The sequence below is a fragment of the Brachyistius frenatus genome, unplaced genomic scaffold (assembly GCF_029030835.1).
Source record: "Brachyistius frenatus isolate BFR_SWC_R1_liver_20210118 unplaced genomic scaffold, ASM2903083v1 Contig_35, whole genome shotgun sequence".
Classification (NCBI taxonomy): domain Eukaryota; kingdom Metazoa; phylum Chordata; class Actinopteri; family Embiotocidae; genus Brachyistius; species Brachyistius frenatus.
Window position 1 is genome coordinate 759817 of NW_027210634.1, and position 26417 is coordinate 786233.

General features: G+C 43.1%; 3 protein-coding genes across 7 annotated transcripts; all 3 read right to left on the reverse strand.

Annotated features, from left to right (window-relative positions):
* Window positions 1-910: 910 nt before the first annotated feature.
* On the reverse strand, window positions 911-13917 carry dipk1b (divergent protein kinase domain 1B). Of its 3 annotated transcripts, XM_069700793.1 has the most exons (6): window positions 10885-11406; window positions 7646-10326; window positions 6344-6478; window positions 3315-3422; window positions 2523-2699; window positions 911-2359 (listed from the first exon to the last, which is right to left on the reverse strand). In XM_069700793.1, the coding sequence occupies exons 2-6, from the start codon at window positions 7712-7714 to the stop codon at window positions 1547-1549; spliced, it is 1302 nt and encodes a 433-aa protein (XP_069556894.1). In that variant the 5' UTR covers window positions 7715-10326; window positions 10885-11406; the 3' UTR covers window positions 911-1546. The 3 variants fall into 3 exon arrangements, with proteins under 3 accessions (XP_069556894.1, XP_069556895.1, XP_069556893.1); XM_069700794.1 differs by lacking the exons at window positions 7646-10326; window positions 10885-11406 and adding an exon at window positions 13842-13917; XM_069700792.1 differs by lacking the exon at window positions 10885-11406 and having other exon boundaries at window positions 7646-10814.
* Window positions 12932-14473, reverse strand: mrps2 (mitochondrial ribosomal protein S2). 2 transcript variants are annotated; one of them, XM_069700795.1, is made up of 4 exons: window positions 14396-14473; window positions 14061-14168; window positions 13842-13962; window positions 12932-13513 (listed from the first exon to the last, which is right to left on the reverse strand). In XM_069700795.1, the coding sequence occupies exons 1-4, from the start codon at window positions 14418-14420 to the stop codon at window positions 12967-12969; spliced, it is 801 nt and encodes a 266-aa protein (XP_069556896.1). In that variant the 5' UTR covers window positions 14421-14473; the 3' UTR covers window positions 12932-12966. The 2 variants fall into 2 exon arrangements, with proteins under 2 accessions (XP_069556896.1, XP_069556897.1); XM_069700796.1 differs by lacking the exon at window positions 14396-14473 and having other exon boundaries at window positions 13842-13987; window positions 14061-14148.
* Window positions 14474-14966: 493 nt separating this feature from the next.
* ppp1r26 (protein phosphatase 1, regulatory subunit 26) lies at window positions 14967-24738 on the reverse strand. 2 transcript variants are annotated; one of them, XM_069700813.1, is made up of 5 exons: window positions 24419-24738; window positions 18684-21990; window positions 15948-16062; window positions 15718-15803; window positions 14967-15612 (listed from the first exon to the last, which is right to left on the reverse strand). In XM_069700813.1, the coding sequence occupies exons 2-5, from the start codon at window positions 21917-21919 to the stop codon at window positions 15606-15608; spliced, it is 3444 nt and encodes a 1147-aa protein (XP_069556914.1). In that variant the 5' UTR covers window positions 21920-21990; window positions 24419-24738; the 3' UTR covers window positions 14967-15605. The 2 variants fall into 2 exon arrangements, with proteins under 2 accessions (XP_069556914.1, XP_069556913.1); XM_069700812.1 differs by lacking the exon at window positions 14967-15612 and having other exon boundaries at window positions 15713-16062.
* Between the last annotated feature and the right edge of the window lie 1679 nt (window positions 24739-26417).

Consider the following 26417-nt stretch of genomic DNA (forward strand, 5'->3'; position numbering starts at 1 on the left):
ATTTATAAGAACTTCTTATAGGCTGGAAGGACAGGATTTACATATGAGAAATCCCCCCAGGTTTCATTTTTAGTACGGTAGGGCAGGCTAATAAGAGAGTCCACGCTCTGTTGAGCCTCGTATTTCTTTAATACTTGGTACTAATGACTTCATAAACTTCTTAACTAACTTAAGAGTCTTTAGCTTTCAGACTCCTCTTCGGTAGAACCTGTTCCCAATATGAGTTCGGGAGGCAGACACCTTCCCTACTTTTAAGATTAGGCTTAAAATCATTCCTTTTCCTGAGGTGACTCTGAGCCATCCCATAATTAAGGCTACTGGGGGACCTTTCGTGATGCACTGAGCTCCTCTCGTCTCGTCTCCTCTCCCTCGTTCAGGCTCTCAATGCATTTATATGCCACCATTACATCTCACTAACTCTATTCCTTCTCTCCTGTGAAGTTTCATACCGTTTGAGTTTTTTTCTCTGCAGGTACTTCAGCTACTGGAGCTGCATGTTTTTCCTTTCCAGTGTCAGAGGTTGTCTTCCTGTTAGAAGGGAGTTTTTCCTTCTCACTATTGGAGGTTTCTTCTTGTTAAAAGACTTGCAGCTGTCGCTCATATGGCAATTCTTGAATTGTTGTGTTTCTCTCTATAATATTGTAAATCTCTGTTGAAAGGACTTTACCATGGTAAGTTCCCTGAGATAAATTGCGTTATGATCGGGCGATATATTAATAAAATTGAAACGAACCAAGAGTTTTTCTTTGTCTCCTGACTAGGGTGTCCTTTTCACTTGGAGTTCAACATGACTTCAACTGTTTTTGCATTTCACATGAATATAATACTTCAGAGATCCAGTCGTTGTCATAGTTCCTTCTTCCTCCAACGCAAGGAAGATTAGTGAGTTACATCCACATGCACTCAGATGTCGGAACCAACTTACATTTATTAATGGATTAGAAGTGCAATCAGGTTTAATCATCTCTAATGTTTGTACATCTCTAGTTTGTAAAGTCCAATGCGAATACATCATCAATATCAGATCAATACCGGGAGGGACATTTCAGTGCTACTGTTTATAACCGTTATTCCATCCATTACTTTTATCTCTTCGTCAGATGTTTAATTGATTCATACAAATGAAACAACAATGTCCCACTAATATTTACAGTTGTACAAAGATCAACAAGCCCCATCGCGACATCTCGAAGCCCAAAATAATCCAATACCTTGGTTGCTTTATTTTAAAAACTAATTATTTTACAAATAAAAGTTATAGGCGGTGTCCTGAGAATATTATGTGCAAACAGATGAACGTCTCTCTCCAAACAAAGCATTGAAAAACAAAATCCTGACGGTGCTTATATTCCGTTTTAAGAGTTTGACACCTGCTTCATTTCCTGTTTCACATTATATATTCAATAGTTCACAGCTTCCTGTTGTTCACGGAGTTTAAAATGAGTAACCACAATCCTCCGAAATGATTGGCAAATATTCGTGCGCAAAAAAAAATTGACCATGTTTATGTAATACTTCATTCATATAGTAAAGGAGCAACCTGTTCTCAGGAGTACTGAGTGTTAGAGATTTTCTTCCACAGTAAAGTCTTCAGGTTGTTAAGGACTAGTGAGTGGTGGACCTCCATCTGGCTTGCCAGACCGCTGAGAGTCACGCAGGTGCGCAGCTGCTTTTCCAGATCCCCCCGGAGGTCCGAAGGTGCTCCGAAAAGCAGAAAATCCTGCAGCAGCACGCACACTTTGGCGAGATTAGGCTGCACGACCTCGGTGTTACACTGCTTCACCAGTCGGTCGCACGTGGCCGTGCAGTCCCGGCCGTACGTGCAGTCGGCGTTGGTCTCGCATCGCCGTCCCTTCAGGAATCCCCGCACGACGGCCTCCGACGCCACGCTGTGCAGGTTGGCCATCTTGCAGTCGTACTTCGCGTTGTAGCCCACGTGGTGGGGATTGGCGTCGCATATGAGGAAGCTCCCGTAAGAGCCGTGGAAGACCTCCTCCACGAACTCCAGCAGGCCGATGGTGATGCGAGCCCGGCGGGGCCAGGCCGGGGCGAGCCAGTGGTTCAGGCCGGAGCTCAGGGCCTCGGGGACGAGAGACTGCAGGTAATGAGGCACCTCCAGCCTGTAGAGGGAGCTGTGGCTGACGCGCTCTGTCACGTACAAGTCTCCGCAGAAGCCCAGCAGCTTGGGGGTGTGCTCCTTCTCCTGCAGCGCCACCATCAGGAGGAACTCGTTGATCTGGAGAAGAGCCCAGATCGACTTGGCCTCGGCGAGAGACACTTTGCTGTCCTGGTTGACATCCGCCAGAGTAATGACCCGGTCCACCAGGGTGCTCAAAGATGGCTGCTCACCGAGGTTAGCCTGCGGGAAGGAGGTTAGTTTCTTCGGTTATTATCTTGTAAGTGAGAATTTCTATATCGGAGATGAAGAAACACAATTTCCCGGTGTTTGTGCGTGTGTGTTTTTTTGATTAGAGATGTTCTGATCCATATTAAAATGCTATGCGGTGTAATTGATGGGAAACCTTGAGGAAACTGTGCAGCATCTCTTTGAATTCATCCATCGACGTTCCACGAGTGGGTTTGTCAAACAAGCTCATCTCCTGTCGCAGCACCGAGTCCGGAGCTCCATCGATCTTCACCGGATCCTCGACGCCGCACTTGATCACAACCGGCCGCTCCTTCCACAGTCCGACGTACACCTGCCGACAAAAAAAAAGTACGACAATAAGTGATGACGGAATATGACCGTAGAGGTTCGGGGCTCATTAAGTTACTCAATACAAGCTAAACAAAAAACAAAGTGCAGTTAACTGTTTCAGAACCTGTTCAAATCCACTGCTTAAAACTACTGTTTTCAGATGGAGGAAAAATATTTGTCCAAAAAAACCCCTGAAAATCATGTCTGTAGTGCCGATTTTGTAATTTTTTTAATTCTGTGTTACCGAAGTTGTTGTTGTGTGTCATATTTTCATGGATAAGGCACTTATTATTTCATAAGGTTTTAACCAATGAAATAAAGATATAATGGCGACATTTTAGTTTGCATTTTTTGGAAATATGCATGTAGATGATACCATATTAAATCTTGAAGGTCAAGGTCATGGCTTACATGCTTATTGTCTTAAAAACATAAAACCTGTGCTGTCCTTTTGCAAAATACTTCTCTGGTTAGTACACGAGGATATTTCACTCTGAAAAAAAAAAAAAAAAAAAAAAGTATTCATCTGGAAGTGTTTTCTTTCATCGGAGGTTGTTGTTGCATGTCTGCAGTGTGTGTGTGTGTGTGTGTGTGTGTGTGTGTGTGTTTATTTGACCTGATGCGTGGAGGAGGTGGACATGCAGTGCTGGAAGGTTAGAGTTCTCTGGTCGCACAATGCCTTGCAGGACGAGCCCGATATGATGCCCCTTCTGTAGTGATCGCACTGCAAACACAAACAGGAAATGCGCTACATTAACTGCAGGAAACAGGAAAAAACCCTCCAAGCGCTTCGTCCCCCCTCGAAGCCGAGTTCAATATTTACGCATCAGGGATTTTTTTAAGACGTCTGTATATTTAGACCTCCAAAGGGAACTGTTGAACCCTTCGCAGGGATTGTTTGAGGAGACATTGTGCTCCATCCTCCGTTTCTCTGCCTCCGCTTCCTCCCTTGACACGCTGCGACACGTCTATCCCGTTTGATTGAAGATCCCGTTCAATTCGTGACCCTGACGATTCTGCCGTCAACAAAACCCTCAACGTGGGTGCAGAAGAAGTCCGGTTCGAGCGAGAAGCGCCGTCGCCCCGCGGCGGGAGGAATTTGCGCTGAACTGCCGACGTGCCGGCGGCACGGCACGGACGTCACCTCTTGATTCCCTGTACTCGGAGCAGATCATCAGATTATCACTGATGTGTTGGAAACTCTTCCAGTTGGCACCTTGAGAGCTGGTGGTGGAGCGTTAAGGTGACGCGAGGTCACGTTTTTGCCACCAGACAAAAAGACTGATAACCAATCTCATGTCTGTGTGGTCGATTTGAAGCTATCCCATGCAGCTAGTTAGCTTAGCTTAGCACAAAGACTGGGGAAAAGGGGGGAAGCCGGCTTATCTTTTTCCGTAAGCAACAAAACAGGAGTATTTCAAGATCCTTAATGGATGTGAAATTAGCATCACAAATAATTTTTTAATTTTTTTTTTTTCTAAATGAGTCTGCACCGGAGGCATTATAGTTTCGGGTGATTCGTCCATCCGTTCGGACTCACGTTGGGAAATCTCAAGGACGTCTTTGAAGAAAATGTCTTCAAATTTGGCACAAACGTCAAAGGTCAAAATTCAAGGTCCACGTGTCCTCAAGTCAATTCCATCCATCTGTCCCATTTTCATTAACCCCGTTGTCTCACGAACACAGCGAGTGCGTTTCTTTGAATGTGGCACCAAAAAACGTGCACTTTTTTTTTTTTTCCCAACGATGAATTAATTTTGATTTCGGAGGTCAAAGGTCGAAGATCAAGGTGACTTTAACCTTCATGTCCGTGCCATTTTCATGAACCCCTTTATCTCACGAACACCTCGAGGGAATTTCTTCAAATGCGGCACGGACATTGAACCGGACTCACGGGTGAAGTGCTTAGATTTTAGAGGTCAAAGGTCAAAGATCAAGGTCACTGTAACCTCATGTCCGTCGCATCCGTCCGTCGCGTCCGTCCGTCCCGTTCTCAAGAGCTGGCGCTGGCTCACGAAGGCACGAGGGAAATGTTTTCACGAATGAACTGCTTTGATTTTGGAGGTCGAAGGTCAAAGGAGCTGGCGTGTCTGTGGCTCACGAACATCTCTACTCTAAACAAACACGGATGACGACTTAGCTGGTTGGCGGAAGAGCACAAACGTGATGCTCCATAATCCTCATGTAGGTGGTACGACATAAACTTGGAAGCAGAACGGAGTAACTCGCGGACTTGCACCTAATGTTTATACACACACAGGCACACGCGCAGATCTGAGTATATGTTGTTACGTCATTGAACTTTGATTGCGCATTAATTACTCTGATTTGTATTTTTTTTTTTTTTCCTGCTCCTCTGCGCGCCTTCAACTCTCCACGTCTGTTCTGTTCTCAGTCGCCGAAAGCTTTGGGAACAGCTGGGCACAGCTGGAGAGCGCCTGAGCTATCGGCTACACCTTCACCCAAAGACACAGGCCGTGTGCTGTACACGTGGGAACAGGCCAGACCGGGAAACCCAAAACGGACCTCAAAAGACGGATCCCCTTGTCCCGTCCAGCTGGTCCGCCCGTATCGGCCTTTATCGTGAAAGAATGAGAGCCTCGCCCGCTTCACTGCAACAGCTGGAACATGACTGCCCTGTTCTATTTTCTCTTCTTCTGGTTCCGCCTCAGTACTCTCTGCAGCTCTGCGACAGCCGGAGCGGCGACAAATTGGCTGGTTTCAAATCTTCTCCCCGTATGTAGTCCAAAATGATAATAAGACAGAAGACATAAAATCTCATGAAACATTCGGCGCTGAATTTTCTTTTGTTAGTGGTTCAGAGCCAAGCCGCTCCGTGCTAATTTGTATGTTTGCGATTACGGTTTTCGTCTTGATGTTCATCCTAAATACTAAATTTCTGTTCTTCTTCAGAGCTGTTATGCAACATTTATATTTTTTTTTGTATCATGTATGCCAAAGAAAGTATCAAATTCTCACATTTGAAAAGCAGGAATGTCTGAAAAATGACTAAAACAATTCATTGGTTGTTGAAACATTAAAGACCTCATTAGACAGACTTGTGTTAAATCCCATCAAATAACCTGTGTTGTGATTTATATATCTGTATGAATAAAATGGAATTGAATTATCTTACTTTCTGTAACTTTAAAGAAGCCTTGCAGGGTTTTGTTAAGTTAGAGAGCTTAGTATTGGTTTTTTTGTTTGTTTCTGTAAGGCAAGTTAGTTTAAGGTTATATTATTTTGGACAGTGAGACCTGACACACTTAAAAAAAAAACTCCAAAACAATGCCATTCTTTAAACAGAGAAGTTTTGTTTTCTTTCTCTCCAACGGCTGAACATGACTAGTTTGTTCATTTTATTGAAACTTTTATCGAAAAGTTGTCGATGGTTGAATCTCAGCAGGACATGCACCGAGTCAGCGTTTTGTTTTCATCTGATTGATTAATTCCATTTAAAAGTGAACCAATGTTTAATTATTTTTTTTTCCCCCAGTGAATTATTGGTTCCGCTTTTGCATTTTAGTTGATTTTTCACTGCTAAAAACACTTCCCGAAATAAATATTTGTCGTCGTCCAGTTCGTTATGTTCCCCTGGATTTCGGCACACCCTGTAATGCACATCAGTGGTTGTGAAAGACTTACGATGACCATGTGGCAAACATGTCCACGGCAGAGTTCGGAGTAGGAGGCGTACTGCATGTAGACGACCCAGCTGACGACCAGGATGCCCAGCCAGGCCAGGAGAAGGTACTTCACCTTGATGGCCGGGAGACGACTCTGTTGGCGGAGCGGAAAGGAGAGGAGGAAATATAATAAGTCGAGACGACATGACATCTAATGATACCGTCGGGCCCACGCAAAACCCAGCACGTTCACAATATCTCTTACGTGAAGGTACGGCAACGTTATCAGCTAAATATACTTTAAAGAGTCGAAATGAAGAGCATTTTTGCAGCAGAAAAATGCAAAACTGATTTACTGAATATAACTTGATTATATTGCAGTATTTAACTACGGCAACTGGTCACTAGTCTTAACCACTTTTGTGTAGCTTGGTCATTCCCAATGTGGGGTTTAAGACGCCTCCCAAGTAAATCTGGGGGGGGTCATGAGACCAAATTAGAAAGAATAAAAAAAAAGAAAAAAAAGAAATTGTGACACACAAATCTGTATTCAGTGTTTTGGGACTTTTCTCTCTTTGTTGTTTTTGAATGAAATATTTTACAGCTGTTTGGCCCGCAAACAATTTTCCAAATGATACCATCTGGGAAGTTTAGAGGTGACATTCTTTGGCAAATCTACCTCAAACATCTAAAAAGTGACAAACCCCGACACAGATCTTTTTTTTTTTTTTTTTTTGTTACAAGGGGTCAGATGGAAATAAAGGCTTGGATCCATTGGCTTACAAATACTACATAAAATACACTGCTTCTGTTAATTGTAATTAACTGAAAAGTAGCCTACAATATTGCCCTTTAAAATGCTGTAGAGCAGAAGTACGAGATAATAATGAAATATGTAAGAAATGTCAGGATCCATAACCATCAAACGTGAAAATCGAGAATAAAAGAACTCATTAAGCAGCACGTTTCCTGTCTAGTGTTGTAATCCTCCTGTTTTATTGGAATATCTAAGGCAGGCATGAGCAGAATTTGTTATGGGGGAGCTACATTCAGAGGTCCTTTCCTTTATGAGGCCCACACAACAACAAACGGATGAACTGGTGATTTGACCTTATGAGGAGAATGTCAAGAAAGATGACATACCGCTGTGCACCCTCGATTTTCTCGCAATTTGTGCGACACCTCGTGATGCACGTGAACTGGACGCCTCGGATGTCATCGATGCAGATATTAAGACGGATTATTTGACATGCAGATGCCGGTAGATCGACCGCGCGGGGTCCCGTCCTCCCCCCCCGCCCCCCCGTGAGTAAACACGTACCTGCAGGCCTTTGGACAAAGGGCAGAACAGCATCAAATGGACCAGTCTCCGCAAAGCCCTGGGCATCATGAGCGATTCTTGTTCGGAGGCGGCGGAGCGAGAAAGAAGAGAGCCCTGTCGGATCACATCCTCACAGCGAGCTGCGCCATGCGCCGCAAATTACGCGCATTTTTATTATATTATTATTATTATTATTATTATTATTACGCGCGGCAAATCGAAAAAAAAAAATAATTTTTTTTTAAACTTGTCTTTTACAATATAACACGTCGTAATCCAGCTTTCCAATACAAATTATTCGCCTGACAAAAAAAAAAAAAAAGGATCAAGCGAGCGTCCTTGAAACTGAGAAATATCGGCACCATGTGGGCCAGAAAAATCTCCCGCTCAGGCCCAGAATTAAAGGTCGTCATCCGTCACCTGCAGATCCGATTAACGTGAAGGCTGCCTCTTTATTACCCCATCATAGGAAACTGGACATTATTATTGTGACACAGAAAATAGCCAGTGTGTCGACCGATGAGCGCACTACCTCCCGTTTCCCAGCGACTCGCTGCTACGCTTCCTTAAAGGGACAGATCTCAGCTGTGAGGGGTTTTTTAGGGGGATTTTTTTTCTTTCCCCCCCGCCGACGTAAAATGTTAGCGCGCTTCCTGTCCTATTAAAATAAAGACGATTTCGTGTTTTTTTTTTTTTTTTTTTTTCCCCCTCAAGATGAGATAAGACTTTATTAATCCCGCAGTGGGGGAAATGTAGTTGTCAGCACAGTTTAAGAATAAAGGTAAGAAAAAGATAAGTACACAGGAAGAAAAAAAACAAAAATACACATGCAAAAAAAACATTAAAATAAATGTAAACTGTAAAAGAAATAAGAATCAATGTATGAAAACACACACACAGGCGATATGCTCAAATTAAATAAACACACCTTGATATGTACAGAGAACTACAAAGAAAAACACAATTACTGAACGTAGGTGATACAAACATATATTGTTTATTGTAAATTTTCCAGATATATTGCATGTTGCACAGAAATTGTCAGTTTAAATGCACCTTCAGCTGCTGCACAATCTGCCGGGGTCAAATGACCTGCATGGAAAATACTACTTGAGTAAATCCACAGAAGTATCAGCAACTAAATGTGGTTAAAGTATTAAAGTTAAAGTACTGGTTTCGTCCCTCCGACTGATATATTATAATATATGACATCATTACTAGTGAAGTGTTGCGGCTGCTGCCGGTGGAGCTCCTTTGAACTAATTTAAATATCGTTTTATATACACAGACAGCAGATACATGAGGGGAAATAAGAAAAGAAAAAAAAGTGAGTTCTGAAACACAAATCTGTTCCTCATTTTGTGGACTTTGACCAGTCGACTATTGAACTGAAACCATGCAAAAAGTTAAGAGGGCGAAAACAGCATTTGGTGCGACTAACGTCACACTTAACTCATTTGTTTAAGCTAAAGAAACTTCCTGCAAACGGCGACTAGATGAAAGTGACGACAGACAGCGGATGGAAGAAGAACGGACAGCAGCTGGATGCACTGATGACAACGACAGGCGGTGAGGAGGGCTGAGAGATAACCAGAATAACAAGAAGTACATCAAGGCTCATTCAGGGAACACTTGTAAAATAAAGCTGTTGCGCTCCACAGATGCACATTGGGTCCGTATAGTGAACGTCAGAGGAACAAACTTAACTAACTGAGCAACTCCGCTCTTAAAAAAAAAAATGACTGTTTTTCGTCAAGAGGAGTCTGGTGGCTTTCCAGAGATTGACACGAAGGTACGATTTGCCTTCGGAAAAGTCTGTCTGACGTCAACGTAAAGTCGTGAAAATAATCTTAAGTATGGCGTGCGCCTAATCCCGGTATTGTATTTTCTAGGTGGGCCTTTTTTTTTTTTTTTTTTTTTTTTGGTGGGTAAAACATATTTTGGTGCCCGTACAGACGCCCGTTTCTGCAAACTTGGGGGACGTCCTGACCCCGGATCTACTGCCAGCAATACACCGACTTCAAACAATCCAGACCATCCCTTTAATTGCAAATGCATTGGCAAATAAGTGTTGTTGTTGTTTTTTGTTTAGTCAATAAATAATGTAAAAAAAAAAAAAAAAAAAGTTGTTGATGTAGGTCGGTAGTTACTTTATTAATCCCCAAGGGGACATTTTTTTTCCGCTACAGCAGCGTACAGGAAGCAATAAGATAATAATAGAATAACAAAAAGCAATGTGATTGATGTGATGGAAAGGAGGCTCGGGACTGTCGGCAAAGATGAAATATTCCGATTTGAACAACGTGTTGGAAAACTTCAAACTGCAAAAGCACTCCCTTTATCTCCCTTTATGTCACTAAAGACACGCATGTCTGTCTGCGTCTCCAACACTGAGGCGGGTCCGCGTTTCCGCACGTTGGGGGAGTACATCTGAAAAAAAAAAAAAAAAACGCAACACAACTAGACGTTTGGTCATGGTAAGTTTACAGCTTCAACAGTTGTTTACGTTTCTGTTAGTAAAAACAAATCTACTGACGACGACGACGACGATGTTTTTATGGCTCAACGCAACGTCGGCATCGCAGCGTCAGAAGAGGCACGACGGACAAGAGCTTCCCACGATGCACTGCTGCTGCAGCTCCACAGGTTTATCTGAGCCATCAGAGGTGACCTCTGGGCTTCTGTAACGATTTAATAGTGGGAACACGAATTGAGTCAAATATTAAAAATCAGCAGGGGAACTTTTCAAGCGTCATTCCCAAACACGGATAAGATAGTAAGATATGGACGAATCGCTCCCCCCCCCTCCCTGTGATCTCTACATAATCATATCTGCATTTTTTTTTTTAATGTCAAAACATCTCGTCACCGTGAGAGCTCGCGATGGGCACCGTTAACAATTTTCTAACATTTAAAAGGAACATATCGATTGATTCATCTGGAAACCCGTCACTCCATCGATCTGCCGTGAACAAACTCGTCAGCTGCTGCCCTATTTTCTCCGGCGTTTCATTCTGGCACAGCATCCACCCTGCCCGATTATCGATCCTCCCGCCCCACTGTGTCATTTTACAGTTGGAACCGGATCGGCCCGACCTCTGGAGGCGGCGGCGGCAGCCAAAGGGCGGTCGGTGACCTCGCGTGAAAGTGCGTTTACCCGTCTGCATGCGTTTCACAACCTGTGATATCCATATAATCCAATTAAATCATCTCTTAAGGCGCTAAATCGAACCGGTTACCTCCACCGATCCCGCGGCCTCCGCGCCCAGAGGGCCACAGCGGGAAGCCAAGAGAAGAGGAGTCTGCGAAATGGTACAACAGTGGAAATTTGGTTATTCCCTTTTATTTTGAAATTTCTGAAATCAGCCCCCATCCCCGCCCTCCCTCCTCCCAATACAGGAGAACTGGAAAAAAAAAAAAAAAGGTGGCATATGTTGAAGTAATTTACTCTAAAATAGTCACTAATTAAAAAAAAAAAAAAAAGTTTATTTATAGCACGAATGCATTCAACATGTTTATTTTTAGCAACAGGTTTGACAGCAGTCTGAGGACTGCAAATCCTCTCCAGCCGTAAACCTGCTAAATTAAAATAAATAAATTAAAAAAGAAAAAAAACAAATCCACCAAATGCTGTGATTAAACCTTTTAATAAGTACATGAAGTCAAAGTTAAGCTCTTAAAGGTTGCGCCATCGTGAACTTGGTATAATGACCTGAAACCTAAAAATAACCCGTTGCCGAGCACGCGGAAGGCAGGAAACTAAAAACGTCACGATTTTTTTTTTCACCGCATGTAAATCGCGACTTGATATTAATATTGATTTTGAACAGAAAAAAAAAAAAAAAAACTCACCAAAAGTCATTTCCACAAGAGTCGTGTTCAGTTTTCAAATCATAGGAGACATTAAAAAAATACGAAACACGGTGAAAACGAGCTCTTGTTTAATTCACGATATGTGATGTTACATGTTAAATGCGCCGTGACGACCGTATTGTGTGTGTGTGTGTACACAATGTCACGTTTACTCACCGTTTCGTCGTGGCAGAACATTTTCCCCTAGAGGTCAGAGCAGGGCAGTGCACCCTGTTGTGATTAAACTACGGAAGCCTGGAGACGCCAAACCTCAGCTGCTTCGCAAACTACAAATAGCGGCGTTTTGTTTTTTTATTTAAAAAAAAAAATTTTTGTATTTCAGATATCTTGTTTCTGGTAATACAACGACTACCATAAAAGCCTGTGATAAAGAAACGGCGCGTTATTGTTCCTCTGTCACTGCTCAAAAGGTAAGAGATGTTATGGTAATAGTTTATTTTTATTTTTTTAAAGTACTTAATACTTTATAAATATGATTTCATTTTTTTTTTTAATCATTCAAACCGCTTATTGTCTTGAAAGTACATGAATGAATCAAAAATGACGATTGGAAGTAAACACTCACCAGATGAACAGGAAATTACCACGTGGAGATCAAACTTCTTAGAAACCTCTTAATTAAATGTTAATGAGCTCTGCAGTCTGCAACGTGTTTATTTTACAGATCACTCAGCTGACCTTTTGCACTGGAACTTTTACTTCCACTTATAGGGAGAACTTTTAACATCTACATTTGCACCGACCGCAAGACAACGGACTGATTTTCTTTCAATCTGCACCTATTTTAACGGTTGATTCATTTGTCGGCATCTTGCGAAACATCCTCTGATCCCAGTTCATGAAACCCTGGAACTCCCATGATGCACCAAGCACGTAATCTGCTACGTCCTCTTTTGATTTGATTTTATACACTTTATTAATCCCCGAGGGGAAATTTCTTGCTCTCCGTGACGTACACGCCACTGCTTCAGTTGTTTCAACATTGCTTTAACATTAACTGATCCAACGCGGTTGGTTTTTACTTTAAGTTTGATATACTCGCTGTGTTTTCCGGTCTGCGTGTTATCTGGAACTACAAACTCTGTTGGAACCGCGTTGCTCGACGGTTTTAGATCAATTTGATTGACTGATTAACGGCAGTCCAAGTAAAAGCAAAGTCAGTTATGCAAGAGGTGCGCGACGGTTATATTTGGACAGCTGCGGTGTGACGCGTGATCCATCTTTTAAGGGGTTCAAGTGTGAGAAAACTGTTAAATGAGAACGAGAAAAACCCGTCACGGAAACAAGATTCATCGACGAGTAAGTCTTTAATCGCGAGGCGGCCGGCTGAACTCGACCTCCCACCGGTCGGGCGTTTCCCACGTTGCGGATGCCCGACGGTCGGGCGACAAGAACACGTTTTTTTTGGTTTTTTTTTAATCGTCTCTCGTCCGAAGGAGCGCGTCGCGTCACGAGCTCGGCGCGGCCCCCGCCGACAGGCCGTGGAGCAGCTCCATCTGCCTCCTCCTGTCTTTGGCGCGGTTGACGGTCGCCTTGAACAGGCGGCAGTACAGCTCCACGGCGGCGGGGGTGTCGTCGTTCCCCGGCACCGGGTACGTCACCAGGCTGGGGTTGCAGTTGGAGTCCACCACGCCCACCGTGGGAATGTTCATCTTGGCCGCGTCCCTGACGGCCACGTGCTGCTGGAACACGTTGTTGAGCGTGGAGAGGAAGACGACGAGGTCCGGCAGGCGCGCGCCCGGCCCGTACTGGATGTCGGCGTTGGTGAGGAGGCCGCCCTGCCAGTAGCGCGTGTGCGCGTACTCCCCGCACTCCCTGGCGGTGCTCTCCACCAGCTGCCCGAACTGACGCCGGCGGCTGACGAAGAGCACGATCCCGCCGCGGTACGCCACGTGCGCCGTGAAGTTCAGGGCCCGCTGGAGGTGCTCCGCGGTCTGGTCGAGATCGATGATGTCTTGGTCCAGGCGGCAGCCGTAGAGGTAAGGCGCCATGAGCCTGGAAACGTGGAACCGCAGTTACGAAAATAACCAAGAATAAAACTCGTGGGCGAGCAGGTCGTGGATGATATCCTCTAAACTGCGGACGATTGCAGGTTGTTGTTTTTCCCCAAATTTGATTCTACACACTGTTAATTTTTCCATTTGATATTTTTACCTGGATTTGTACGTGTCTCGTCAATAAAGTCGATCTCATCTATCCATCTTACCCCCTCGAGCCGCACTCTTTTCTGCTCTGCTGCTGCTTCTTCTTCTTCTTCTTCTTCACTGCGTCAGGCTGATGTAAAAATGTATAAAATTAATAAATTAAAAACCTCCACACCAACCTGTGCCTGCAGCCTTTTTTGTGACCGAGATGAACTCTGGCGTCGAACAAGTCTTTCAACGAGAAGAGCTCAGACACGCGGAAGAAGTCCGGTTTCCGAAGCGGCTGGTTTAAGATTTTGTCTGCGTGGAAGAGAAGAAACATTTGCTGAGAGAATTTAAAATACATTTTTATTATTATTATTATTATTATTATTATAATAAGCATCCCCTTAGCTCACCTGTAACATCGTCTATTTGGAGTTGAGGAGACTTCGCGGTCGCACAGTGATGTCCACCGCGGGAGTATCCCGCTGGGACAGTCCGAGACGGTCCTAACACCAAAAGCCCTAAAAAAATAAATAATAATAAATAAATAAAATAAGACACAAATATCAATCCGTTAGCTACTAGCCCTGCAGTGACGTCGGGCTAACACGCTAGCGTGTAGCTCGTGACTGAAAGCGAAAACAGCGGGAAAATAAAGACCTGCCGTTTAATCGTATTCGCTCTTAAATAGTCTTGTTAAAAGTGACATTTCAATTTCGGACAGTTGCATATTCGTTTCTCTGCGTACCTTTCGTAAACGCCCGGGCAGCCATGCTTTGCGTTGAGAGAGACCACGGAAGGTCAGCGAACTGCGCATGCGTCGTCTTCTCCTCCTTGCTGGCTTTTAATTGGCGGGTCACAAACCAGCTTTAAACGCGCATACCGCCGCCTACCGTGTCGGAGGGTGTAGATTCACGACGTTGGTTTGACTATTAAATGAAAAAGTTCAAATAATAATAATAATAATAATAATAATAATAATAGTAATAAAACAACCGCCTTCTGATTTCCCTGAAGTCTTGTTATAGGCTCAGGTTTGATCTGATCCCTGCATCATCTTTAATATATTTTAAAAAGCCTTCTTTGCCAATGCATCTGCTTCATGAGCTGACAATGCTGACAATTTATCATCTAGTCTGTGATAGATATCAACATTCAATTCTGGGATATATATATATATATATATATATATATATATATATATACACCAATATCGGGATTCTTTGAACCTTGTTCATGGGATGCCATAAAGTGAAAGTTTTGCCGTGACAGTTTTTGACAGCCAACTACAAAACCCATGACACCGCTTTAGTTTTTTATAACTTCACAATTTTATTGAAACACAAACACAGAACCACTGACAGAACCATCCTCCTGTTATTGAGCTATAAAAAGGTTGAGGAGAATACGAAATGTCTGGAAATATAAAAGAGATTCCCAACAGAATTAACATCTGCAGCATGCTATAAATCTGATCCAGGGGCATCAAACATGAAATCTAATGTGTATCTAAAATCAAACAAATATTGTTTATTGATAAGATTGATTCTTCCTGCACTGCATATTAGGTTTTCCAAAACCTCACCTTATAGAAAAAAAATAAATCTGGAAATGTAGTGAAGACAAACGGCAGATTACGAAAAGCAGCTCCTGAGGTTTAAGATTTATGATTTAGCCCAAATTGCATTATGTCTTACAACTTTTCAAAATAGGGCATAGCCATTTTTCAAAATCAAAAGGACAAAAAAAAAAAAAAAAAAACTGTTGAAAAGGCAAAATGGCCACGAGCCTGTAAACTCAAAATTAACAGCACCCCTGCTATAAATTCAAACTTAGTAAGGTGCAAACTTTTAACTCAAAAACACAAATACACGGTAACATCAAAACATCGTCTTAAGAGTCATCCTTGAAAACGGAAAATGAGGTTTTACTGTTATGCTGTGCTGGCCGGGCGCCTCCTACCTCCTAGAAAAAAAGAAAAGAAAAAAGAAGGAAAAAAAAAAGCAGGTTTTATATTTGACTGCAATCAATCACTGTGGGAACAAAACCATTTTGAGTGCAATCACCTACCTGCTCACCGTCACAAACTGAAGCTTTCGTTTGACCTGTTGCACTGCCTTGTTGTGCACAGGAGCATGAGTGAGAGAAGCTTTCACCTACAACGCATTGCGCAATACATATTTCATACTCTCTGGGTTTGGACATTTTGCACAAAAAAAATAAATTGTTTTATTGACTGACGAGTGGGAAATACTCCTGACGATAAACAAACAAACTGCTCTGTTTCTATATAGTTGTACCTTCTTGTTGTTTTCAGCCTGGTGCTTCCTGTTGAACATCCTGCTTCGCTCCTCTGCAGTTAGAGCTATGCATGGCCTGATGGTGATGCCAGGGTCAATGGCGCTGGACAAAGACCTGAGTGAGGCACAGCAGGAAACGCATCAGACCAACTCTCCGGTAATTACTTATAATTCACACCAAAGCTCGTCTTCCAAGTCAATATGCATTTCGACCCAACGCTGCGTTATTAACGAAGAGACCCCGCTGTTGCTCGATTTCCAATCTTTATTACACAGATGCACTTAAAAGACACAGCAAAAGTTGTTTTTTTTTTTTTCGTTTTTGTGTTTTATCGGAAATAGTAAAAGAAACAAAAAAAACCAAAAAAAAAACACTTCTTACAAAATATTTACAAAAAACTGGCAATGCACAGCATGTTCAGTAATGTTTCCTTTTTTTTTTATATAAACAAAAATAAATAGCTTTTTTTTTTTTTTTTTTTTCTTTCCCCACATAGGAAATTTAAGAAAACTTTTAACAGGACAAAGAAATGAACACACAAGATATCAAGTTTAGCAAGACAGAGAAGAGTAATTATGTGGTTTCTTATGTGGAATCTGGAACAACACTTTGTCGTAGAGGTAATAAGTCCGAGAGTGATATAGTGGCTTTCAGCAACAACTGAGCTTCAACTTTCCTTCTATAATTTGAAACCACACGATGAACTAAGGAGTACTGTGTCTGAAAAGTAAGTGTTAGTGGCAAGTTGTAGAATAATATGTTAATATGTGATTGTTCCAGTACCCACATGTACTAAGACTGATCTAAAGAAAAGTGCCTAATAAAAGTCGAGGGTATACCGTTTGTTTTTAACACGTACGATTGGCTGTTTATGCAAAGGTTAGAAAGGCCTGAATCTGTGGGTGAGGCGAGAAGAGAAGTGATCATCGTTAGAAGCACATAGACTCAAGAGCCTAAACAGTGTGAGGTGATGACATTTAAAAAAAAAAAAAAAAAAAAAAAGAGGTAGGGATGAATGGTTGGAGCGAGTAATGAGATAAGGAGTTTCGCGATAGTGCCGACTGTGCGGAGGGACTCCGCTTTGCTGAACTGAAGTGGGCAGGTACCACTTGTAAAGGGAAAGAGTCAAAGGAAGGTCGGATGATACGAGCAGCGACGCAGCCCGGAATCACGTCACGGCGTGTAATACCCCCGCCAGTCCACTAGAGGACACCGTGTCAGTGTCACGTTTTTCCTCGTCGAGGCGCGAAAAGTACACGCATGTACAACCGGGGTTCAATTTTACGTACTTTAAACCAAACTATGATCATTTCCGAACCATAACCACTTTTTTTTTTGGTACATAAACCTAAGGCAATTTACTTTTCACACCTAGGAGCGGCAAAACGTGACACTTACACGGTATCAATGGGTATTACGTGTCTGGGCGTGATAACGGGGTTGCGGTGACACATAAATGTGGGAAAGTGTAGTAATTGCTTGGCAAAGTAAAGTGATGTGATGACAAATTGTATTATGCTAGATTACTTGCTATAAATTTCAGTAAATGGAAGACCTCCGGTTTTTCTTTATCGCCATTTTACGGTACAGGGCGATAAAACAAACCTTAACAAGAGCTGCTTCTCTATTTTAGTCTGGCTCTATTAATTTATATTATTTTAAATTGTTTTATTAAAGTCTGGCTGGTCTTCATTAATTTGAAATAAATACATTTAAGCCATTATGCTCTGACATTTTAACAATAATAGTATTAGTGTTTTCAGTATTGACTGATCAGTTATTTGATTGACCAGCGGATTCATCTATTTGAGTCGATACTATATGATTTATACTCAACTAAATACTCAAAGAAACAAAAATCAGTAAATCCTCACATTTTGGAAGCCGAAACTAGCAAAAACTTGACATTTTTGCTTGAAAATTTGAGAAACAATGAATCAATAATCAAAATAACTGAGTTTTCTGTTGACTAATCAATTATTTTCGGTCCAATAGCATTTTGTCTCTCTTCTGTTTCACTCTGACCACTCAAGTAATGGCACCAAGCAGAGTATTAATGATTTACTGTACATCTAAATGTGAACGACTCCATACAGACAATATACAAGATTTAGTTTCTGACTTTTATTGTGAAAACCCTAATGAAGGGATCAGCCATAATTACTTTAAAACTTTTGCACATAAAGGATTTTTGACTTTCTTTCAATGTATGTATAATAAAGGTATTAAAACTTAATAACTGCTTTTACTAATCTAATTGTCATTTTGCTACTCTGTCTTCTCCACTGGTACATTAAATAGATAAATCTTAATTTCAAGTGTTTCAACTCAAACTTAATTTTACCATATTGAGGCATCTTTCTTGGTCACTTCTTTTTATTCCAACATAATTAAGATGATGTCTTTTTTTTTTTTTTTTTTTTTTTTTGCATTTGGTGGTACGACTCATGCCTCTTGCACCAAAATGTCACTGTATTGCTTTTCAAAGGATCAATGATATGGATTAACTTCAGAACACAAACAAAGTCCGCAAGATGCTGCCACTGTGATACATAACTGTATAATTGTACAAATACATATATAAAAAAATAAAATAAAAAAAAAAAGCCTGGTTTGGTCAATCGTATTGACCAACATTCCCTTCGAGCCTCGTATTCATAAGCAGGGCACAATCAAGAAATGAACTCGTAAAAATGATGTCGCTATGTGGCATAGTGATCAAAGAAAATACTTACAATGTGGAAAAGCTCTGCTTCTTTTCTGAATTTCTCCTGTTGCCTGTTTCACAATCTGCCTCATCTATAAATTCTTCCTCTCTTCTTCCTAGATATATTTCCTTATTATCTATCTTCAAGCTGTGGCCTTCTCTTTTCCTCTCACTTAGCAAGTCCACCCTCTCCTTTCCCTCGCTCTTTTCCCTGCTTTGAACCTGGACGTGGTTGGTCCTGTTCGACTCCAGTTCGACAAACACACTCTTGTCCTTGGATATGTGCACCATGCTCTCTCGCTCTCCCTCCGTGGAGCACTGGGACCTGTGGCCCGGCGTGAGGCTCCGCATGAAGGACACCCTCGGATGCTGCCTGGCGGTAGAAAAAAGGTTCAACGCGGGGGATGCGAATGCGGTATTTACAGCCGTCTCTGCGGAGCAAGGGAACGGCGCTCTGCTGGTCCTTGCAGAGGACCAAGCACTGGGCGGAGTCTGTAATTTGAGGCCCCCGCTTTGATAAGGCGGCGCTGCGGACGCCGTCTCGCCGATTCCGGACGAGGTGATGTGGAACGGAGTCCGACTGAGAGCCCTCGTGTCCGAGGTGGGGAGCCCCAGGCTCTGGCGCCACTTGATTGCCTCGGCGCGAGAATGAGCGGTGCTCGGGCACAAAACTGGTCGAACTCGCTCCGTCTGCGGGTTGACGTGGTGGACGTCGGCGGTCTTGGGCCACCTTTGTTCGGTTCGAGCTGCCCCCGCGCCGTCCGCTGGCTCCAGAAGACTGCAGGACTGGACCGGGGGCAGGCGCGACTGTGCGCCGAGGCCAGAGGTGTCCGGCAGCGAACCCGGCGGCGTCGGAAGCGGCCGTCGATCTTGAGCGGGAGGTGGTCCGGAGACAGGACTGGTACTTTTTATAGGAATCTCAGCCAGCTGATTTTCCTGTTTAACGTCTTCCTCTCGGAGTAGGGCACAAACCGTGGCAGTACCGTTCGTCGACGCATCTCCGTCCTTGCTTTTCTCCGTCGTGGACACTTTGGCCTTTTCAGCCAGAAACCTTTGGATCTCTTGCTCAATGCTGTCGTCGCTGTCCACCGAGCTGCTGTCTTCCTTTATCCGAGTTGCAGCCTCGACGGCATGCAGCGACAGGTTGTCTCGAGCCTCAGCCTCCTTCGGTGTCTCCGTTTCACCTACGTGCATGTTGTACTCCTTACTTTTATCGATCTGCGCGTGTTGTGGAGCACTCTTTTTACTCAGCCCAGCCTTGTCCTTACTCGCATCCCTTCTCTTGTGCACTTTCTTCAAAGGACTACACTTGGAAAGAGGATCGACTTTTAACTTTTTGGTCTGTAAAGCATTTCCCAACAGCGGTTCTTCATCTTCGAGGCACTTCCTTGCTTTCCTCTTCAAGTCTCTCGTCTTTTTCTTCGACCTCTTTTTTGTCTTGAGCAGGTCTTTTATGGCGGTGTCGAGGTCCTCGTCGCTGTCGAGCGAGCTGCTCTTGTCTCCACTTTGGTCTGCCTTGTGTAATGCAGGGATCGGGTGCGTTTGGCCTCTCTGGGAAACGACCAAAGGGTTGGATTCTCTTGTGTGCTCAGGTGAAGGCTTAGCGGCTGTTTCTTTAGCATTGTCATCCGTTCCGGGCACGTTGGAAACACCCACGTTTTTCTCGTTCTGTTTTCGCCTCTGCGTTAAAGACAGTCTCGATGGTTTCTTTTGCAACGCAACTTCTTTCGCTTTCACTTTCTCGGCGTCACTTGGCTCTCGAGTCGCAGCAGAGCCGGGCGGCTGGTTGTGCATCTGGGCCTTCTGCTCAAGAAATTTCCTGATCTCTTGCTCAATCCCATCTTCGCTGTCGACGGAGCTGTCGTTGCTTTCCTCGTCGGGGCAGTTGTCGGCAACAGAAGACTGCATGGAAGAGTCGGTGGTGGCACAACTGCTGGGTCCAGCGCTGTGGTGGAAGGCCACGGGCATAACGGTTTTTGAAATGTCCAGTATGGCCTCGGCGCACATGAGTTCTGCAGTTGTATTAACCTTCGGAGGCGTAGCGGCTGATTGCTCCTTACAGTTTTCTCCTTTTAAGGATAGTAGTCCATTTCCTTTATCTGAAGATGAAGTCTTGGGGATGAAAGCAGATGATGGTTGAAAAGATTTCACTTCCTTTTCCGTTCTGGCCCTTTTTTTCCTCAGTTTGTGTTTCTTCGTGCTTTCGGCGCTCGTACTCCCAACCTCTTGTATTAATGACTTGCTGAAGGATTTTTGCTCGTGCAGGAATGGTTTCAGGACGCTCTTCTCCTTGAGTTGCTCCAGCTGGTAGGAGCGAATTGCCTCTTCGATCCCGTCATCGCTGGTGGAATCAGACTCCTCGTTGAATGCATGTGGAGACAAAGCTTCTCTTTTGTTCTGCAGCTCCTTTTTTTCTAGCTGGTATCTTTGAATCGCCTCCTCGATGCCGTCGTCACTACTGGAATCGTTTGACTCTTCCTCCACCTTAACAGTGATCGGGTACTTTACAGTTTTGTTTAAAAGGCTGATTGGTTTCAACGGACTCGTCGCATGCTCCTTTGAACAGACTAAACTTTTGGCTGTACTTTTAATCGAATCAAAGTTCTTGACTGCGTTTTCATTTAGGGACGCCTTGTTTTTGACGTACTTTTTTAGAGGCGTGACAGCCGGTGCTGGGGGGTTCTCGGCTTTGACACTTTTTGGAAACTGGCTGCTGGCAATCACGAATGTACCGCCGTCAGAGTTCTGTTTGGAAACCTCGGGAATGGATGGGTTTTTTCGGAGAATTTTGGATGACTGGAGAAAAGGGTTGCACGGTTCCGGTTTGCGTTTGTGATCGTCTTTTTCTTTCAGGTATTCCAGTATTGCCTCCTCGATGCCTCGGTCCACAGAATCATCACTATCGGAGGCACTGCTCTCGTGATTGTTCGGGGAGGAAAGATCCGCCTGCGGGTTTTCAGTGGGGCTTTTAGTTTTGGCCTTGGCTCCCACATAAGAACCCACTGCAACCTTGCAGACTTGGGGATGACCTTCCTGTGCCGACAGCACGTTTCCCTCGATGTCGTCGCCCATCTCGAGTGAGGACTGGGTGCTCCTAAGGCTCTCTATGATCATCTGGACCTTGTCTGAGATAGGTGTGCCTCTGGTGGACAACTCCGTGTCAGAGTCATTGAAGCAGACTGGAAGGCTATAGCCTCCAGGTGGGCCACATGTTCTCCATTCTGTTTGCGTCGCTGCGACAGGAGGTACGTTCATCAAGTACATTCTAGAGAAGTGGGGTGAGGTCCTCGACCATTGGAGTGCTGCTGCCTCCGATCACGATCACATCCTTCAATCTGAGAAAGGAAACAAGGGAAAACGTGGCAGGTAAGTCAAACTGGCGTTACTATTTTAAGACTCTATGTGCAGCATTCGAATGTGATTCATCTATCAAATTATTCAGATGGCACGCAATATTATTCACATGACAAATCCTTAGAGATCGTAAGAGTTGTTGTTGTTGTTCCGTCAGGCTTAAAACTGTGGCTAAATATGTCCAGATTTGCATTTTGTTCAACTCTGTGCAGACATGTGGAACACATTATTTCCGAGCGGTTTGAGGGACGTTTCATTTTATCGACGAAAACTAAACACACATTTCGAGAAAATAAGGGATGCAATTATTAATTATTTCCAAATAATCTGTTGATTCGTTTCTTTAACGACTGACTGTTGTTTGTTCGGTTCTTGTTAATATCTTTACTATCTTCTGTTGTATTTTTTTGAGTTAAATAAAACTTTGATTTGTCTCGTCCAGCTGTTGAGTTGTCACCGTGACATGGTGAAAATCATATAAAAATGACAAACATTCATCATCCAACATTTTACAATTAGATTTTATGATCAGAACCGAGAGGAAAATATTCCCGTCTGTGCACATCAGCTTAAAAATACAGTCAAATGCGACTTACAGGATCTGCTTATTTAATTTGTTCTTCCCTTAATCAAGAATGATCCAGTGCGTGAAAGTGATTTCTCGGTTATACATCAAAACTGAACGGGACCACAGCACCGTATCAAGGGAGTGACTCTGGGCGGCGTTTACTGTGAAACAGCTGAAGAATGCGTTCAGCTGCATTTTGTCACAGAGAAATATTGGACTTTATTACTGCGCTGATAAATTATAGCAAATAACCTCATGTCATTGAGCCGATGCCAAACCACTGGAATGCGCAAAAAAACAAAACAGTGCAGGGCTGGACATGGCCATTTTTCTCCTTCTACTACACGGGTACATTTATTGATGACATTTAATACATAATACCTACTTAAGTGGGATTTTAAATGACTGTAATAGAGTATTTTTTTTTTATATTGCGGTAGCAATACTTTTACATCAAAGAAAGGTTTTGGTACTGTACTTTCCAGCACAGCTGTATGTCTGGATTTTGGACTCACGGATGTAGTTCATGTATAGTTTGCCTTTTAAAAACAATATTATGGTGTTTTATATAGGAGCACATGCAGCTTGTCATTTATTTGGGAGGATGGATTATTCATTCTGGCACATAAAACTTTATTTAAAAAAATAAAAAAGCTACCTGCCGGGCTCAACAGATACACACTGGAAATGTGACACTTTTACACGCCTTGTGTGCTACGACAACGTCCGGAGTAAAAAAAAAAAAAAAAAAAACAGCATAGTGCCCCCCCCCCCCTTGAACACGCACGCACTCGGACATTAACCCCATTAGAGTCGCCGCTGTGGAGGAGCCTCCGCCGGCCTGCTTGCCCCCCCCCCCAACCCGTAAATCCTCCCTCCCGGCTCAGTACGCAGCCTGCGAAGGGGAGCGGGCTGCCTGGCTGACACCGTGGGTTACCATACCCCCTCCCCTCCTCCCCTCTCCAAACTCTTAACCATCCTCACTAGTGAATATAACCGGCTGAACCCGGTAGAAAAGCGCAAGTGTGTCCACGAAACCGGGATGGGTCACCAAAAGACGCCCCGGCTGGAGAAGAAGAAGAAAAAAAAAAAAAAAAAAAAAAAAAGCCCGTAAATCGAGCTAAAAAAAACAACAACGCAGCACGTCGTAGTCGTGTGCCAACTTTGATCATATAATGTGGATAAAGAAAGTTTCACCAGACAAGCCAACGTTAGTGGAGAGTATTTTATCTATTATATAACCAAACGTGTCGTTGCGTGTGTTTTTTTTTTCTTCCCCCCCCCCCCACTCTCTCTCTCTCGGATTGCTTTTCTGGTTGCTACAGAGCAAACCCCGGCCGTCCCCGTAACCCTCTAGCGGCGCGAACTGCACCGATGCCCGGCGTGCATCGCTAGGAGACTCCGCAGAGCAACCATGTTTCTCGGTTACCCGGCCACGGTTGTCGAAACCCCGCCGAAGTCGGCCGAAACGTAAGTGACGCCCGTTAAAACTCGCACATGAAACAAGGAAGGTGATATTTCGTGGAGAGGGATGGTGGTGATGGTGGTGGTGGTGGTGGGGGGGTGGAGGAGGTAAATAAAGGGAGCCGGTTTGAAACGTCGGGAGGTTTACGCGAGGCTAGTCGGGTGACTTGAAAAGACACAGGCGGGCCTCCCGGCTGCTGCAGCCCCGGCATTTTCTCCGGCAAAGAAAGCCTTTGTACTGAGCCACCGCCGTACGTACGACTACTAGCCTCGGCTAAAAAAATAAAAAAATTAAATTAAATTAAAAAAAAAAAAAAAAAATTCCACACAAAATAATACAGCCACAAAGACGAGACAAGTGCACAAGTTTAACTCACCTGGATACGACGCGAAAATAAATAGATCGCTAAAGGAAGCGTGTGCACATCGCAGCGCCCATTTTTTTTTTTTTTTTTTTTCTTTTTTCCCCCCGTAAAAAGATGTTTGGAGAGCCGTCGTGGTGAGATGTTGTTTGTCCGCCACCAGCTCGCACACCGCCCGCCTGAAGCTCTCGCCGTCGAGTCCCCCCTCCGCTCCGACAGCCGGGTGGACCAAGCTTCCTCAAACCCCCGAGTCCAGCCCAGCATGGACCCATTCAAATATGGCAACGGCGCTAGTATCCGGAAAATAGACGCAGTCACACTTTGTGGCTTCATATTTACTGTATAAATCCCCCCCCCTTAAAAAAAAAACCAAAAAAAAAACCGCTGTTATGAAAGTTAAATCTAATAATGCTACAAATTAAACAGGTTTGCCGGGAAGGACTTATCCCATAATATGAATTTCTTAAGTATGTCGAGGATTTGTTTTTTTTGAACTATTGGACGAAAGTTACCACATTGCCCAGTTTATGCTCAAAACTGATATCAACTGTAGTGTTGTGTTTGAAGGAATAATACGCAGTTTATTGATCTTTTTCTTGAATCTGCCACGTATATATATATATATATTTTTATTATTATTATTATTTGTTTAAATCTGTATTCACAGGTAGAAGTATTCAGATCCTTTACTTACTTGCATGAAAAAAAAAAAAATCCAACTTGCGTAAACGTACAAAGCAAAATGTAGTTCGAGTCCTAAAGTAAGAGTATTGGTTTTGTCCCTCTGACTGATATATTATTAGACATGACATCATTAGATTATTAATATTGAAGCATCATGCAGGATGTAGCTACTAACTGTTGTAGCTGCTGCAAGTGGAGCTAATTTGAACTTCTTTATATCCAGTTTAATATCCAGGGACGCCAGATGAATCTGAGGGGTCGTGAGATGATTACTGACGGATGAAAGAAGAAAAAAAAATCACTATTTGGTGGAGTCGGTAATAACTCAGAAATGTGACCCCCACACTGATTTTTGTCAGACTTCCAGAGCCAAAAACATGGAAAACCACTGGCTTAATCTTTAACTGTTGTTAGTTGTATTTAACCCATTGCTATGTTGTGTCACATCTTCATCTGAAAAGTAACTGAAGCTGTCAAATAAACGCAGTGGAGTAGAAAGTACAATATTTCCCTCTGAAATGTAGTGGAGTGGAGGTATAAAGTAGCATCAAATATAAAATACGAGAGAGAGAGGCTGCGAGTACCTCAGAGTTGTTCTTAAGTACTTGAGTAAATGTTTATAGTTACTTTCCACCACTGTATGTATTGAAGAACTGGAATAATGTCTCCACAAAGACACATATCCATAACATTTCATCATTTATTCATTGATTTCATCTGTGTATGAATGTATCTGGAAAAATAAACTACCCAGGAAAGTGTGCCTCTAGGTGACACCTCAGACTGTAACTAATGGTTGTTTTCATTATTAACCTGCAGATTATTTTCTTGATTATAGTTGATTCAATGTTTTGTCTACAAAATAGCAGACAATAGTTCAAATGCACCTTATATGTTGCTTATTTTATTGCCTGTGAGCTTCAGACTCCTCGTCAAGCGCTCCTAAACCCGAACCTACTCTGTGTATTATCACATTAGTCGAATGACATGCAGCAAACGCTCCCAGGGGAGAATCAGCAGCCGGTGCACATTTTTTGCTTGTAAAATTGAGGGAAAAGATGAATTAACTGTCAAAGTAGTTGCTGATTAATTTTCTGTTGATTGACCAATCGATACCCAAACAACTCATCATCACCTTTTAGGTTGTTTTTTTTTGCATGTGTTAATCAGAATAGAGTCACGCAAAAAAAAAAAGAAATATTCACTCAGCCTAATTGAAATTGATACCTTATGCAACGTTTTCAAAATAAAAGCGATTTACCTAAAGTTGGGTTGCATAACTGTCAGATGAACTCAGTATAACTCTTTGAGGTAGACTTCTCAACATTTG